Source organism: Anopheles stephensi, chromosome 2 (assembly GCF_013141755.1).
Source record: "Anopheles stephensi strain Indian chromosome 2, UCI_ANSTEP_V1.0, whole genome shotgun sequence".
NCBI lineage: Eukaryota > Metazoa > Arthropoda > Insecta > Diptera > Culicidae > Anopheles > Anopheles stephensi.
Genome location: NC_050202.1, coordinates 70,299,049 through 70,315,381, shown reverse-complemented (window position 1 = coordinate 70,315,381; position 16,333 = coordinate 70,299,049). Strand labels below are relative to the sequence as shown.

The window sequence follows — 16,333 nt, the reverse complement described above, 5'->3', positions numbered from 1 at the left end:
TGCCGTTTTTATGTCAAGTTCTTGCTTCATTTATTCTTTATATAGAACAGTAAAATTTAAAAAAGCCGTTTCTTTTGCAGAATAACAATAGAAAACAGCTAACCATGGGGTGTAGGAATGTTATATTTAAACTTAACTTTTCATTTTCGAAACCACTTCGAACCATGTTCGAATCATGCTCCAAGCTTCGGTGAGCTTCGTTTTGCTGAGCGGAGTATTTCCTTCCCGCTCAATTTATACGCTTCTCTCGTTCTGTTCAACAATGAAACAATGGGTAATTCGCAGCGTTGATGCAAAATATAAACAAAAATCCGTAAAATTGGTCAATACACAAGAAAATACATCATTTTTTATTTTCAAATAATTCAACTAATTTTATAGGTAAACAAAAATCCATGATTATTGAAGTAATTCAACAAAATCATAAAAAATGTCTAAGGCTCTGAAAGTTTTTAAATATCAGCATGTTAAAAAGCTATTCATTTTAACTTTAAGAATTTTTTTTATTTTATTTCAAATGATCTATGTCTATTTACACTCATGCGCATCCACACAAAGTGAATGTTCGTTTCACCCACTCTACAGAGGAAAACCGACGGTGCGGCGATCGCGATCCAGCTACACATCCAACAGGTAAAAAGATCACAGCCACGTCATTTTTCTGTGAGCCTTCGCCGTGGCAACACACGGTCCGCGCGTGTGGCTGCGAGAGTGTACATCAAGAAACCAGGGGCCTCTTGCGGGAGAAACAACCCTTGGAGCAAGTGGCAGGCATTCGCTTCAAGTTTTGCAGGGTGTGTAGGCTAAGGCAGCTGTGAGTGAAAGAGAGCAAAACAGTTGTTCAGTGCTCTTAAGAAGTGAGTGTTTTACCGGATTAAAATAAAAATAAAGCAAGTCGGCAATTATCAAACCTATACTGACAGCAATGCTTGTTCCCCAACCGTACTGAAAGCAGTGAAATTTTAATTCAAGTGTTGAAGTTGGAGACGTTATAGGCGAAAGGAAGCTAAAAATGTCTTGTTGAATGCATGCACAATATCTGGAATCCTGCTGACGTGGTATACCATTTCTGCCAAGTGACTGAGACCCGCATTCGCCGTTGCTCGTGGAACTGTCTGGAAATCAAAAGATTTCAATGCTTCCAGAAGCGAGGAACGCAAGCGGTCAGATTTTTTTCCTTCTTCAGGCAGCGCACTATAAGTGACTGGAATGCAGTGTTGGTGATAAATGGGCGTTTGAGTGTGTTTGTGTGTTTGTGAAAGGTTAAGTGAGTGTGAGAAAAAGGTTGCTTGAGTGTGGTTGTGGCAAGATGAAGGAAAAGGTCTAGAGATTTCAGCGCTTGCTTGAAGACTCGGTCACAAGCTGGCTGAGAAAATGGTTCACGATCACAAAGCTTTTGCTGCTCAGTTCTCAGATATAGTTCTTATGGTGTTGGTGAAAAGCGAGTGATGTATTAGTATTTTGTTCGTGTGTTATTTTAACTAATTTTGATTCCATTTTCTAGAGCAAACACTTCTGCCGCAGTCGGTTTTTGTATCGGAAAGGAAAAAATGTTTGCTTAACAACCGATCGGTGAAGTTTATCTGACGTATCAGAAGTGTTGTAAAGTGAATGCAAGTGAACTGCGTTAGTGTGTGTGCACAGGGATACAGGTGATCGACAAGTGCCGAATATCGGGAAAACTCAAAGCAGCTGCAGCTGAGGGATAGAGAAAGACCCTTCTTTCTGTTTCCAAAACGCAAACCTTACACACACACTCGTACGTGTCCGGCAAGGACAAGCCCGGCGCGTCTTATGAAGGATACACACACGATGGGAGAATCGACACCGATTTGTCGCTGCCGGGTTCTATACCTGGGCAGTGCTGTGCCCCGGCAAAGCAAGGACGGCCTCCAGGGTATACAGGAACCGTTGCGAAGCCTATACCCTTCCGAGGGTGCTATCGGTGCGAAAGGTATCGATTCGTGGCTGAGCGTCTGGTCGAATGGTATTCTGCTCGAGAACGTTGACGAAAACCGGAAGCAAGTGACACGCTTTTTTCCGATCGAATCGCTACACTACTGTGCCGCCGTGCGGCAGGTGCTGATACCGGAACGGGGCAATAACAATCCGGAGCCGAAGTTTCTTCCACTAGACTCCCCGTTTGCCCGTACGCCGCGTGCTCAGCATCCACCCATCTTTGCGGCCATCTTGCGCCGTACCACCGGCATCAAGGTGCTGGAGTGTCACACCTTTATCTGCAAGCGGGAAGCGGCGGCCAATGCGCTGGTCCGCTGTTGCTTCCACGCGTACGCTGACAATTCGTACGCCCGGCAGCTGGAGGGTGGTTCCGGAAGTGGCAGCTCGAACAGTGTGTACGGTACGATCGGTGGCAAATCGAATGGTACCGGCGAGGGTTGGCGGTCACGTGCCGGTAGCACGACCACGCTCAACAGTGTCGGTGTCAGCAGGCAGGCAATTAATGGCGTCGGCGATGCGTACACGGTGAAAAATCGTAAGTATCAACACAGTCCCTGATGGGTGCGTGCGTGTGTGTGGGTTGGGAGTAGGAACCCCGAGTACGGGCAGTTGAGTGTCTCAATATCGCGTCGCGGTGAAGGTGATCGTACTGTTTGTAGGGGCGGCAAACTCTCTTAGGTAACTTAAGGTGTCTAACGAAATTAGGCTAACTATGAAAGTTGTGTGGGTCGGCAATTCTGCCCCAAAAAAGGGGTGCTACACCCATGCCCGCACATACAAGAGCGGAGAGAATCGAATTCCGACACGTTCATTTTTGTCAGCAAAACATCGATGCAGCCAACGCCACAAATTATGAGTTGCCGAGTTGCAAATGCATCGGCGCACACACGAAAGAGACTTCACAACAACAACAGAAAAAAGGCCACCCTAATGGTTGCAAATGATAGCCCAAGTAAAGTGTGGTTTGTGTCAATGTTGTGTGTGTTTTTTTTTTTGTATTTCGTGATATGACCTTCCATCGTCATTGGAAGTGGCATTTGAAGTGCGAAAAAAACGAACCGTTCCTATCCAATCTTACGATATTGCATGTTGGTCAAGATATTCGGTTGGTCCTTCGTCGCGGTTGGTCTGGTGGTGGAAACTTGTTCTCGTGGACCGAACAAGTGCGTCAACGTGCGATGTGGACAGTGCTTGACGCACACACACCGACACCCTGGAAAGTAGCCGGTTAGTTGGTGTTAGTTCGGAAAACCGGTTTGAAACCACTGTCCGACATTGGGTTGTCGCTGTTGCCCTACGCCTTTTTGGTGATGAGATGGCATGTGATGATCACCCAAAAAAAAGGTGCCATGAGAAACAAAGCCACTCGAATGTAGGCTTCCCATCGGAACCCAAACGTCGCGATCGTGTCGTGATCAACCAATTGTACTGGTGGTACAAATTGATGCGAATTGGAGGATGTGAATTGGGCAGATTGGAGTTGAAGACTCAACGATGACTCTAGTGATGCTTTTTGTAGCAAGATGTAACAATTCTTTTCCACGACTGTCATATTTTGTAACCTTTTCTAACTCACCCGCTTGAAAGTGTGGCCCATACAATCCAAACCGAAAGGTTAACGCAAAAGGTTGGTATTTTGCGATCAACTGAACGGCTCTAAAGGTTCACCCGCATTAATGCAATCGATGTGAACTAATTGAAGGAAGCTACTGCTAGTCTAGCAAACCTTCACATCGAAACGGTAGCATAGGTAAACGAACGAACCCATTAAACGTGAACATCAAGTCTAGCCTTGACCCTTACACACATTACTATCGACTCATCATTAGCGAGCAACTAGCTACACGATTCGGACTACACGGTTCGGTCCGTTTCAACAGTGGTGACTAATTTTCAGTTTCGTAAGCAACATCGTAAAACAGCCTAAACAACACGGCTCACTTTGCATCGAATGTACGCTTTCAAAGACGGGTTCATTCCAATCGCCAATCAAACACACGACCGTGAAACCAGCAACAACCCATTCCAGCGTTCGAGGGCTTTGTTTGGGCTGTCTGCAAATTTCATAATTTCCGACCACTCCACGCCGGAGCGCGTCCGAAGTGAGGGGTCCTTCACCCATCGTTGCACCGGGTGAGCAAGCAACCCGAAGAAGCTCCTTATGTTTCACGATCGCAGGCGAGGCGCTCCATAAGCTCCCAGATGCTAAACTAATGAACGAATTTCAAAGGGATCACCGTTCACCCGTTGGAACATGGGTGCAATAAAACAAAAATCCGACATTTATAAGCTTTCCGTGTGGCCGAACATGGGCAGAGAGACAGAGAGCGAGAAGCGGTTGCAAAATTGCACAGGAAGCGGACGGAAAACAGTGGCGGTTTTGGGTATGGAAAGGCAGAAGCGATTGAAACCGAGCTGAACGGAGCTGAGCTACTCTGCACGTACAGGGACACGTAAATATGGAAACTCATAAATCGTTTCCATCGGCACCTGGTATTGCCTTTTGTATTGAGAGAGTGTTGCACCATCAAACCACGTGTCCACCAGTTCAAACAGTTGTCTCTAGTCGTCTCAAGGGTTAGTCTTTAAATACAACAGGTGCATTAAAGGTTGTTTATGTACGTTTGAACGTGTAATGGTGACCCTTACTGGCCTTCCACTCAGCGGCTTATCTTAAAGCAAATGACATGCCTAAACCTGCCAGAAAATTGCTTCAGCAGTTAAATCGCTTGAAACAGACAGCTGCAGCCTAGTACGGTGGCGCTTTGTCCGCTCGATATCACTCAGCCACAAGCTGAATGATTTAGCCGTGCGTTTCAATGCACTTTGCAAGCATTTGTATCGGTAATGTTTTGGAACGGTCGGATTTCACTGCTGCTTTCATTAACACCCAATTTAGCAGCCGAATATGATGCAAGTGTATTACACAAGCTGTAGGTGTGGTTACGGACAATCGACAGGACAGCTGTGTTTTACATATTAATCGCGTTATGTCTCGTGAATTGCAATTGGCGTGAAATCAAAATGCCTTTAACGATGCGAACCGATTGGTTCCAGGGGTATGCTGTGGTACGTGCTGATCACTTGTAAATGCATGCATGTATTTTGTTGAGCAATTGGCGTTTTAATTAGCAATCACGTAATGACTTTGATTATTATTGATTCGCTCAGTAATTCTAAGACGCTGCACTGAGACTTTTGAACTCTGATTATACGCCAGAAGTCCGGATTTTCCGAGAATATAAAATATGGAAAATCCCTTCTAGAGGCTATTAAGCTACAGAAAATCAAATCAAAAATGCTTACCTCAATGTTTGAGGTAAATTGAAAATTGGAACTGAAAATTCTCATATGACGTGACCAATTTCGAAACGCAAATGCTGAGCAAAAGAAAACTGGAGGAAACCTTGCTCCCGTAGTCCCGGTTGAAAGCGTCTTCTGAGCGAGTAACTGGGAGGTGCCTTGTGATATCATTTCCATGATGAGTGGGAAACATGCTGACCTTGTTGCGATGAAGTTGATGGAGCGAAAGACACCGAACGAGCACCGCACCGACAATAGCGCTGGCCCGCAGCGAGACAAGAATCGAGGCTATTTGGAGCGCTTAGGTCACGCTAGAGCTGCAGCAGCACAACGTCGCCGGAGAACGTAACAAGTAGCAGGAAGTTAAAACGGCTTGTCAAGCACCACACGAAGAACTTTTGCTGATGTAGCTCATAACATAAAGCAGGGGGACAGCGAATGGGAACCTGGAGTTACTGCAAGGGGCGCTAGTGCAGGAAACACGATGAGTCTTCAAGTTTGTGATCTAGATTTGAAAGATACAGGGCATCATTGTTCAGCTCTGTACCGGGAGTATGTGTGCACGAAACTGTGATTGTATTGCTGCCCTCTCCGATGTTCCCCACGCTGAAGTAAATTCAAGTTCATGCACTTCAGGGGGAAAAACTGCATGGGAAAAAGGTTTGATGACGGCTGTCAGCTACAGTAGCAGGTCGGGAAGAATGCAGTGGCCCTCGGGGGTGGGGGGACAAACTAGACGAGCCGAACATCATCACTCAATTGTGTTCGCGTGCTTTAAACCCGAAAGGTAGGACAGGTCGTCAGTGTGCCCGATTGCCGTAATGATTGCTGATTGTTGGTAGTCGGTGTGCTTCCGAATAACAATGGAAGTGTGTTGGAAATGGAATGCTGGAGCAAGTGTATCTAACTGTTGATGAGGGATGCACAGTGCATGGATTGCCAATCGATTATTGCGATCGTTGTGCAATGGAACGTGTCGAGCAAGTGGTGCTGCTTTAGGTTTGGAGCGTGGGAAGGACACCATTTTACAATTTTTATACCATCTCGTATCTTCGGATTTGCGGAGTATGCAAGATGTCAGAATGTGTGTGTACTATCTTTTTTTTTGAGCTCTTCTTGATAATGGCCTCATTTGCTTGATGTTTCTTTCCCCCAATAATGACACGTCACACGACACTGCCGTCCTATCGCGGCAAAAATGGAAGAAAGTTTCGCTCTGATATTGCCGCCGCCATCGCTTCAGGGCATGAGCTGGCACTTCATCTCTCAAATTTCGTTCGTAAGCTTTCTTTTCTTTTCAATCTCAGCGATTTTTTGCATTCCACTGCTGCTGGGCAAGTTACGTGTACATATACTTAGCACTGTGGGGTAGAGCGTTGGATTTTTTTCTCTTGCTGTTTTTCTTGCAAGCTCACACAACCAGTGAAATTGGCCGTACAAGACACATTTCGATCGAACGCCAACGTGGTTCCGGTTTGGAATTTCCCTTTTTATATTGTGCCGGCTTGTGGTGGGCTGTTGGAGTTTGAACTTTTGGCCAATTTTGTTCATTCGAGTGGAAGTAAGTCGATATGGTAGTTGCAGATAGCTTGCTTTTGTGTCTTTTACTCATAGAGCGTATTTTCCAAAAAAATGGCCGAGCTCAGTAGGATACTGATGGTAAATGAACTTTGAATGAGGGCTCGATCCACATAGGGTTATATATCTAGTTCTGCCACATGAAAAATCGGTGTGATTAATGTCTCGGTCATCGGACCACTAGAATGTTCCTACGTTCAACACGCAATCACATGGCTGAGAAGGCCTAACCTAAGAGGAAATGAAGTGTTTATCCAAGTTTTTAAACAATACCTAAAAATATGTCTCCAGCTTCCACTCATACTTATGCTTTGTTGTTTTATTTCTTTCCTTTTCCCCATGCAACAGTTTATGCCAGCAGTGCAGACCTAGAGGTGGTGGACGACGGTGAAAGCTCACTGTACAATGGCGACGAAAATCACAAAGTGTGGAACGGTTCCACTGATCAGATCGATGGCATCGGCTTTGGTAACGATGGTCACTACGATATCTACTCCGGTGGCAGCACCGGTGGTGGCGTGGTCGGCGGTGGCGGTTCCACGCTCGGCCGCCCGGCCCGGGTCCGCCAGATCAGTGCCCCGGTACCGGTACCACCGCCCCCGAAAGAGGAACCGAAAAAGTCCAAAAAGGACAAGAAAGCGGCCAAAGGCACCCAGCAACAGCAGCAGCAGGTAGGCAGTCAAAGTTTATCCGGTACGCTTATAAGACCACGTCCCATGCACATGAATCCACTAGGTCGGCCGGCTGCCGGTCCAGCCTCAGCCAACTCTGCCGCAGCAATGGCCGCCGCAGCAGCCGCACATCACGGCATGATGATGTACCACCACCATCCCCATCACCCGATGGCGGGCCATCCCGGTTCCGGTCCGCCGCCGGTACCGGGCCGCCAGTTCCACACCATCGGTCACCGCAGCATGAACGGCAGTGCGGCGGCGGCAGCGGCGGCGGCCATGGCCGCCGGTCTACCTCCCCATCCCATGCTCCATCCCCACGCCCAGATGCACCCAGCGATGGGCCTTCCGCATCCCGGTATGCATCCGCACGGCATGACCCTGCCGGCAATGATGATGGCACCCCAGTACGCGACGCTGCAGCATCCGCGCACGAGCAAAAAGAAGAAGGACAAGGGCAAAACGCTCAACGGCAGCAACGGTAGCATCCCGATCGGGGTACCGGTCGTACCGCCCATGTTCGCCTATCCACCGCAACCGAACGGCAGTTTGGGTGGTGGCGGTCCCGGATCGCTTGCCGACAGTCGTCCACTGTCGATGAGCAATCGGAAGCTGGCCCAATCGGCAGCCGCCGGGTTGGACGATGTGTCGGGCAATTCGGGCGCTGAGTCGCCGGGCGGTACCGGTATCTATCGGCGCAAGGGACACCTGAACGAACGGGCCTTTAGCTACTCGATCCGGCAGGAGCACCGCAGCCGCAGCCATGGCTCACTCGCTAGTCTACAGTTCAATCCGCCGGACATGAAGAAGGAGCGCGAAATCGCACAGATGGTGGCCGGACTTGAGTTGACCGATGACTCCACGCTAAGACGCCGGTCGGAAGTGGCCGGATCGTCCGGTACGTTTGGGAAGCCGAGAAGATGAGCATAAGGTAGAGACGTCGGACGTTCGTCGCTAGAGTCTCATTGAAGTCACCGTACACAATCCGTTGCTTTCCGATTTCTCCATGGGGATTCACAGCTGGGGATTTTGATCGCAGGGAATCGATCACGGGGAGAGCCGACACAATATTCACAAATACACACACATACATAGACACGAACCGAAAACAAAATGCTCGTAGTATGTGGTTTTAAACGCGACGGATGTTGTAAAATAGACGTTTACCGGCACGGTGAAGAAGCATCACAGCAAATGGCATTAGATGGTAGTGTAAGCAGCGGACAGAGCGAGCAGATAAACGCAATGGAACAGTCAATTCGAGCCGGTTCTCTATTACCAAAACACTTTTATCCATTGTTATCCATCGGTGACAGCAGTAACGACACTTAGGGTAGCCTTAGTATTTCGCTACCAATAGTGACAGAAAAGCGAGCGAAACTGTTCACCAGAACTTTTTACTGATTTTATGTTACACGCGTGTCTTAAACTTAGTTGTACGTACATAAAACACAAAACAGACACACGAACACATCAAACGCACACATCCACGTATGCCGAAGAGTAGGGGATGCCCGTCAACAACGTCAGCGGGTTTGTTGACCGGTGGCACGGTCCCGAGGATTGCAAAGAACTGGACAGCGGCAGATAAAATGCAATTACAAGAAGAAATGAATGTGCCTTATTAGGTAATTAGATAATTTAATTATAACCAAGCCCTGAAACAAATGAAAGTGAAATTTTTCGGTGTGTTTTTGCTAATTTGAGGATGCGAGATGCTCGTATGGGGTATGTATCGGAGTAAGCTTTCTTCTCGGTTCAACCTTCGCGAATTACCCTGGGAATCGATGTTGGTGTGAGTTTCTATTTCCTTTGAGCGTAATTTGAGGTTCAAAATTATTTTCAAAGATTATTATCACCCCACACTTTGTAAGGCGCTTGTGACGGTTGGAGGTATAAGTGCGCGAGGGCGTCGTTCGGTCCCGGTTCGAAGCCATGATGGATGTGCAAACTCATTTTAATGATCGAGTCCAACTTCCGATAAGAGCTTTCGCATGGTTAGAGACGCAAAATCCACTCATAACAGGGTAACGCCCGCGGTCAAAAGGAAAGTGATCGAAGTGGGTGGCTTCTACCATTAGCCCCAAAAAGCGCCGTTCGAAAGCGAAAACGGAAGAAAAGTGCCTCGGGGGGCCGTAAGGCGCAACAGGAAAAAAAAATCCATCAGCCAAAACGACGCACTGTAATACGGAGAGTGTAAGAAACGATTGGTTTTTTTTTTTGCTTCTTTTTGCCCTGTCGAAAAAGGGAAAACAATGGCTAGAGAAGCGGAAGAACTGGGCAGCTGGACAGTGGGCACGATAAACGGCGAGAGTCAAAAATTTGATCATCAATCAATCGTGAAGAAGCGATCGCGCGAAGGAAAAGCGTTTTTCGATCGTTGGGGACTTGGTATCAAATGGTCGCAGTCATAGAAAGAGAAACAGACGGACGATAAACGAGCGTAGAAGAAATCCTACCAAACCCTCGACGCCGTGTGTAAAGACAAAACAAGTGTTTTCAAGTTTGCCGATAAAGCGGCGAAATAGTCGAAAGAGGGACGGCAACCGTCGGAAAAGCAATCGAGCAGACTGGCATAAAATTTCTCCACCGAACCAATTTGGGAGTGTTTCGCAAAAGACCGGCACACAGTTCGCCATTTTAAGCGCCAACACGACGACACATTCTTTGTATTTCACAGCTTCTTCTACGCACACACAAAAAAAAACTTCAAAAAGGTAATGCAAAAAAAACCTGAAGAAGATATCTTCGAGTTCTCATAGTCGGAGGTGCGTTGTGACCAACTTTTTTTCCACAACAGTGCTTTTGGTGAGATAGAAAAAAGCGAACGGGCCAAAGGAAAGCTTACACCGATACACTCGCATACGAGATAGGGAGGAAGATGAGAGACCGGAGAAACTTGTACCATAAACAAACAGAAGCATCATTACTAGCAGGCACAAGGCAGGGCAAGTATAAGAGGGCTAAAAAAACCTTCTTTTTTTTGGCTAGACAGTAAGCGGCAGTTTGCCAAATCTTTTTATCAACTAAAACCCTTAGAAAACAAGTACACTACATATGAATTGTTATCCAATCATTTTAATGTCAAGAAAATACAAAATACTCCAATACAACGAATGTCAACTGTGTTTCGACTATGAATTTGGGGGAAGTCGGGTTGTAGGTTTCTTCGCCATTAATGTTCTGCATATTCTTCACAGGCGGTGAACCGTAACCGTCCAACCAAAACCAAGTTCTCACCGGTTCGGATTTTCGTTACAGTTTGACAAACACGTTCCCATGCACTTGTGTTTTGTCGCCCCCCCGTTTCTTGAATGCAATTTGTTACGCTTTACGACGCTTGATGGAGAAAATGATTCAATTGCATCAGATGACGCTTTCGGTAGTACGGCATCACCAAGAAACCATCAATTTGATCCGGAAGCCCTTGCACCGATAAACGGCATGGAAGGAAGCTGCCATCCGTACCGAATCCGTGCAAATCGGGCAAACGCATCACACACCCAACCGTACTGGTCGTGAAAGCAATTTGCATCCGAAAGTGATGGTTACGTACGCATCGAAGTCGTTTTGCGGCGTCGGTTGTTTGCTTATCAGCGAGATGCAAGTGCCACGTGAAGATGGCACCGTAAGTAATTGGGAGACAGGCGGGTAAGTAAGATGATAATGCATTTCACTTTCCAACATTTCCATTTCCGTTTTCGCGAGACGCGTTGGAATGTAATGTTGTATATTGTGCCGCTGGTGGGGTAAGTACATTGACATTTGGAGGTTATATCAGGTATCACACTCACAGCGTAACGCATCTGCATTACACAAAGCTATTTATTTTTATGGTGTTTTATGATATTTTCATAAGTTTTGTTAAACAAGTAGATCATCATTGAACGTCATCGAAAATGAAGCTTCAAAAGATATCCTAGAATTATTCTTCGAAACTATCGCCACCTTTTGTCACGCCTATAGCCGAGCATATTTACAGCATTTATCCAACATCCTGGCTTTAGTTATCTTAAACTGAATGGTCGTATTCTGTCAGGGATTTCTAAGAATAAGCGAATAGTTATTACTTCTTTTAGAATACAAAATGGTTCGATAAGGTCTCCAGTAGAGACTTCTTCAACAAAATCTATAGGTGATGTTGTATCTTCAGAAACACGTCTGTTCCTCTCGAAGAATCAACCCCTAATGGGGTCGTTACGATTCATTATTCTGACACTTTTTTTTTTATTCATAAAGAACGGCCTGGCCGTATTGCTTTTCCGATAGCTAATAGTTAATTCTAGAAGCAGCTTGCATTGGTCAGTTGAAACATTAGGAGTTTCTTCGATCGACCAACGCCCCAATCGACGGAAATATACTTTTCACAAGTACTGTAAACAAGCACAGGTCGTTTGGTGCCGCTGTGAATGGTAACAGGCCTAGCAGCACTTGAACTAAGCAGCCACAGGAGTCTCGCGTTCATAAGGGTCCCGATCGCACAAAATCCTCATTTCAGATCAGCTCAATCGATGTGCTAGGAGCCTCCAAGTTCCATTCCGTTTAAGCCTTTTAAGAGGCAATATCTTCGACTAATTGGGCAATATCTTCGACTGCATCATCCCAGACATAGGTGGTTAGCTTTGTATAACTATTGTCCATCATTTTATAAATATCTTCCATCGATTATACGATAACCTGATGAATTACTGGGTCTCAAGTGCAAATAGAGGTGGAAAGTTGATTTATTTAGCTTAGACTTTTTTTTAGATGCGGTACTGAACATTTCTTCTTAAAAAACTGTCTCCCTGTTTCGTACTATTACATCTGCTACCATTAGTTCTTAAATACTTCTTTTTTGTTTCCGAAAAAAAAGGTTGGAGGTCCTTAATTTATCATAATCTTAGTTGCCTTGACAACGATCTGACGAAAGAAATGAAACGCGATACCTAAGATGTAGATCTCCTTCCTTGTATCAAGTCAATGTGAAGATCACTTACGCTACCAGTAAGTGTTTTGAAAGAATATCTTCCAGAAGCACTTCACCGTGATGCTAATTTCACCCCAAAAGAGGTAGAGTGTTGTGTGTAAAACGAACTCTTCACTGTCTCGTGCTCCAAGTGAAGCTTCCTCTCCCTGGTCGGAGAAAGCTGTGCCGAACTTTTGTTTTTATTTGCCAGCACTAACACCCATATCGTTCGTCGAGTTTATCCTCCTCTTGTGTCCAGCATCCCGCAGCAATCCTCTGCTCGAAGGTGTTGGTTTTCATAGCTATCCCATCCCACTCGGTGAAATGCTTTCGGAGAACTGTTACCGTACCAAATGGTAACAGCGGTCCTGATGTTCCCAGTGTCCCGGTGACATTGTTTTTCCTTTCCCCGACGGTTCAACGAAGCATAGCGCACGACATTCCAATAGACACCGAGCACATTTTGGTCATGGTAAGAATCGAGCGTGGTGCGTTTGTCACTTAACACCGTTTTCACCGTTGAATGCTTTCTTGCCCCTCACTGTGACCCATCCAATACACCTGTCCCACCCTACCCCATGGGGTGGGGTGTTTCCTGGTGCGGTCTAACCCCATGTGCTGAAAGTTGTGAATGAACCGTCGTCCGTAACTGGTGACCAGCGTGGTGGAATTTATGCGCTGTGATTAATTGTGGAAGTAAACGATTGCCTCTTTCTCCGACTGAACGTACGACACCTATCCGGACGCACAGACGGCGATGGAAGACGCTTTTCTTTTCTCCTTGTAGCCACCTCAACCTCCGCTTTCGTACAGCTCGTGCACACACATTGCCAGACAAATGTGGCGGTGAAATCGTCAACAAATCGTTGAACAGGTGGTCGATCGATGATCGACCTCCAATCGATGCGTATTTCGTCGTCGGACCGTCAGTTTCGACCGACGGCGTTGCCCTACTAACGGCGTCGGTTGGTTGGGCGAAAAACCGTACGGCAAGAATTTCATGCCGACGAAGAAATTGGAAAGTGGTTGTGCGCTGCCTATCGGTTATGTTTGCAAGGGACAGCTTCCACCCGGCACCGTCGTCATAATGGTGCATTCGCCATTCGTTGTCACAGTTGTCGCAGACGAATTTTCCCCGGTATGGCTGTGCTGCTGCTGCTGGTTGGCTGAAGAGTCATACGGAGTTTGCACCTTTCTCTTTCTCTGCCAGGAAATCATGGCGAGGAAGGGAAAAACGCTTTCTTTTTCTGTGAATTCCAATTGATCCGAAAGCAAATAATGGCTGCTATTTTTGGACATCTTTGAAGAAAAAAAGTTGGACGTGTTAGTGTTTGGATGAAGAATTTGGAAGCAATTTATGTCATTTGTATTCTTTTGAATCAGCAACAAGACGTTGTGCAATATATGTAATTCAATATAAACGTTGAGTTAAAATTTAGTCAAAAAAGTTAAGACAGTAAAAAAAGGAATTTCTTGAGGCACACTCTGACACTTGTTTCACTGTCAGCAATAAAATGGCTTCGGGATGTACAGATAGATGAAAATAAAGGATAGAAAGAGAGAAGCAGAAATCCAAACCCGTGGAATGTGGAACCTGTTCATCTTCGCGATGGTTGAGCCACTAGCCAGCCTTAACACTTGCACATTTTGAGGGCTTCCCGCAGCATCAGAAACCCCCAGAAAGCCCCAAGACAAGGGGTCGCACCTTTGGCGCACCCTCTTAACCGAGGGAAACATTAGAAGCCCGTTCAACAAAACAGCTCCCGCGATGTCTCGAAGCTCGGGCTCAGGCGTGCGACATTTGTAGCAACCATTTGCCAGCGAGAGATGCCTAAGACGCTCTCCAAGAGGATGAGCCGAGGATGATGTCTCGTTTGGAATCTTGGGAGAATGAAAGACCCGGAGGGAGGAGAACTGCGGTGACCCAGCAAGGGAACGCCATCAAAACGGAAAACATACCAAACGACATTCCATGATCTCGATCCCGTGAGACAAGCGCGTGTGCCACGCTCGCTTCCACGACGCTGCATCGGTGTGTGAGACGCACACGCTTTTCCCTTCGCCCAAAGTCCGAAGACGTTGAGCAAGGGAGAACGTCGCCGTGGTCGTGCGAGGAACGCGACGACATCATATACCGGTTTAGCAACACCGACCCACCGTTTGTGCTCAAGTGTCCCTCCGAGATGGTGGGCTAGCCAGTGGGGACCCCAGTTGGCTTACTTTTCTGCAATCGCGAAGGTTTTCTCTCGCGAAGGTAGGGGAAAGATTGTGTGTGTTGTCTTTTTTTTTTTGCACAAGACAACATACGCTCACCATGACGTGGCGAAACAGACGGCCAACGGCGCCGGTACGTACGTATGTTGAACGTGGCAAGAGTGTGTCGTTCGTCGTGTATGTGAGAATCATGATTATTAAGTTGTATGCGGAGGCACAGATAAGCTTGGTTTCTTGGTGGTCAGAAGCATACCACGTCTAGAGAGTGAGTCTTTCTACTGTTGATTTTTTTGTAAGTGAAGTTACTCTGTTTTAATTTCAAAGGTACAGGGTTCTTTCGATAAACTAGCAATGTTAGAGCAATGTTCTGATTCTGTCGAAGATCAAGTGATAACCTCATTCGTGTTGACAGAACTGGAGATTAATATTTGGAAACAATTGGACTTCAACAACTGAATTATTTCTGTAATGTCTTCCTATAAATTAAATGCTTTGTAGTGACAGGTGTCGAATATTGTCTATTGTAGCTATTGGCTGAACATTGTCAACGTCATATTCAACAAAGTCCATAAACACCTTGAAGACTGTTTGTTCATCAAAAAAACCCGGGAATGACGTGGATAGTAAATATTTTTTCTACTGATTTACTAAATGATCTTCTAGACGCTAACTTTCAAGTTAGTATGCAAATTGTAAACCACTACGCGTTCGTCAACTAATTGCGCTCCACTTTCCCTCTCGCCTTAGCTCGATTTGAACCCGATGCACTTGAAATGATTTTTTTTTTTCATAAGTTTGATGTTCCTTTTTATTTACTTTTCAATTTAACCATCAATACTAGACTCGCTAGCACGTCTTATTAATTGTTCCTTCATCAAAAGCATTCCGGTACGTGCTCCGGTGGCATCACAAACACACGTGCGCACGGGTGGTTGAGAAAACATTTAAAAGACTCGATCCTCATAGAAAATACCCCAAATCAAGTGGACGAAAACAGTCGGATGCATTAGTAGGCACGGCGAATGGAGCTTTAATTACGGGTCCGCCCTAGGCTTCCTGTCTGTGTGAATAAACCATTCTCCATCTACCCCGTTCACGACACTCGCTTCCACTTCCGAAGAGTTAATCCGACAAAGTTTTCCTACTAACCGCGTGTTAGTTTCGAGCGTCGTCGTTTGGAAAACTTCTCGTAAAACTCCCCACAAAAAAAGAAAGAAATGCTTCCGTTACAAGTTTTTGATCGGAGGAGGCCTAGGAGGCCCACCGGCGGTGCTGATTCGAAAAGCAATTAATAGCCCAAAATTAGGAACCGCTTACAGCAGTAGTTCCCCAGCAGCTTTCTACTGGCCACAAGCCTGGCCGGTTTTGTTTGCAAACGTGAAGCTATTTTTTGAGCGCTCGTTCCTGCCGAAACGGTACCGACGATTGCAGCGGCGCTTTCTGTTGTGCTACGGTGAAGTTTGTAAAGCTGTTGCGCTATTTGTTTACTGCTTCTGGTCGGAACACCGCAACCTGTGGACGTTAAACGGGCCCGGTCATCGGTGTGCCCATGCTTGGCAAATTGTTATCGGCCTGGCGAGGAAGAACTGGTACAAAGCGTGTAGAGGAATAGATTTTGGTTTTGCACATCTGTAAAATAAGGGCTGTTTTATCTATTTCG

General features: G+C 46.2%; 1 protein-coding gene across 4 annotated transcripts; it reads left to right on the top strand.

Annotated features, from left to right (window-relative positions):
* The first annotated feature begins 598 nt into the window (after positions 1–598).
* On the top strand, positions 599–10,628 carry LOC118504591. Of its 4 annotated transcripts, none has more exons than XM_036039251.1 (3): positions 599–857; positions 1,505–2,494; positions 7,189–10,628. In XM_036039251.1, exons 2-3 carry the CDS (start codon positions 1,795–1,797, stop codon positions 8,433–8,435), a joined length of 1,947 nt encoding a protein of 648 aa, XP_035895144.1. In that variant the 5' UTR covers positions 599–857; positions 1,505–1,794; the 3' UTR covers positions 8,436–10,628. The 4 variants fall into 4 exon arrangements, with proteins under 4 accessions (XP_035895144.1, XP_035895143.1, XP_035895142.1 ...); XM_036039250.1 differs by having other exon boundaries at positions 602–794; XM_036039249.1 differs by having other exon boundaries at positions 602–814.
* Positions 10,629–16,333: the final 5,705 nt, after the last annotated feature.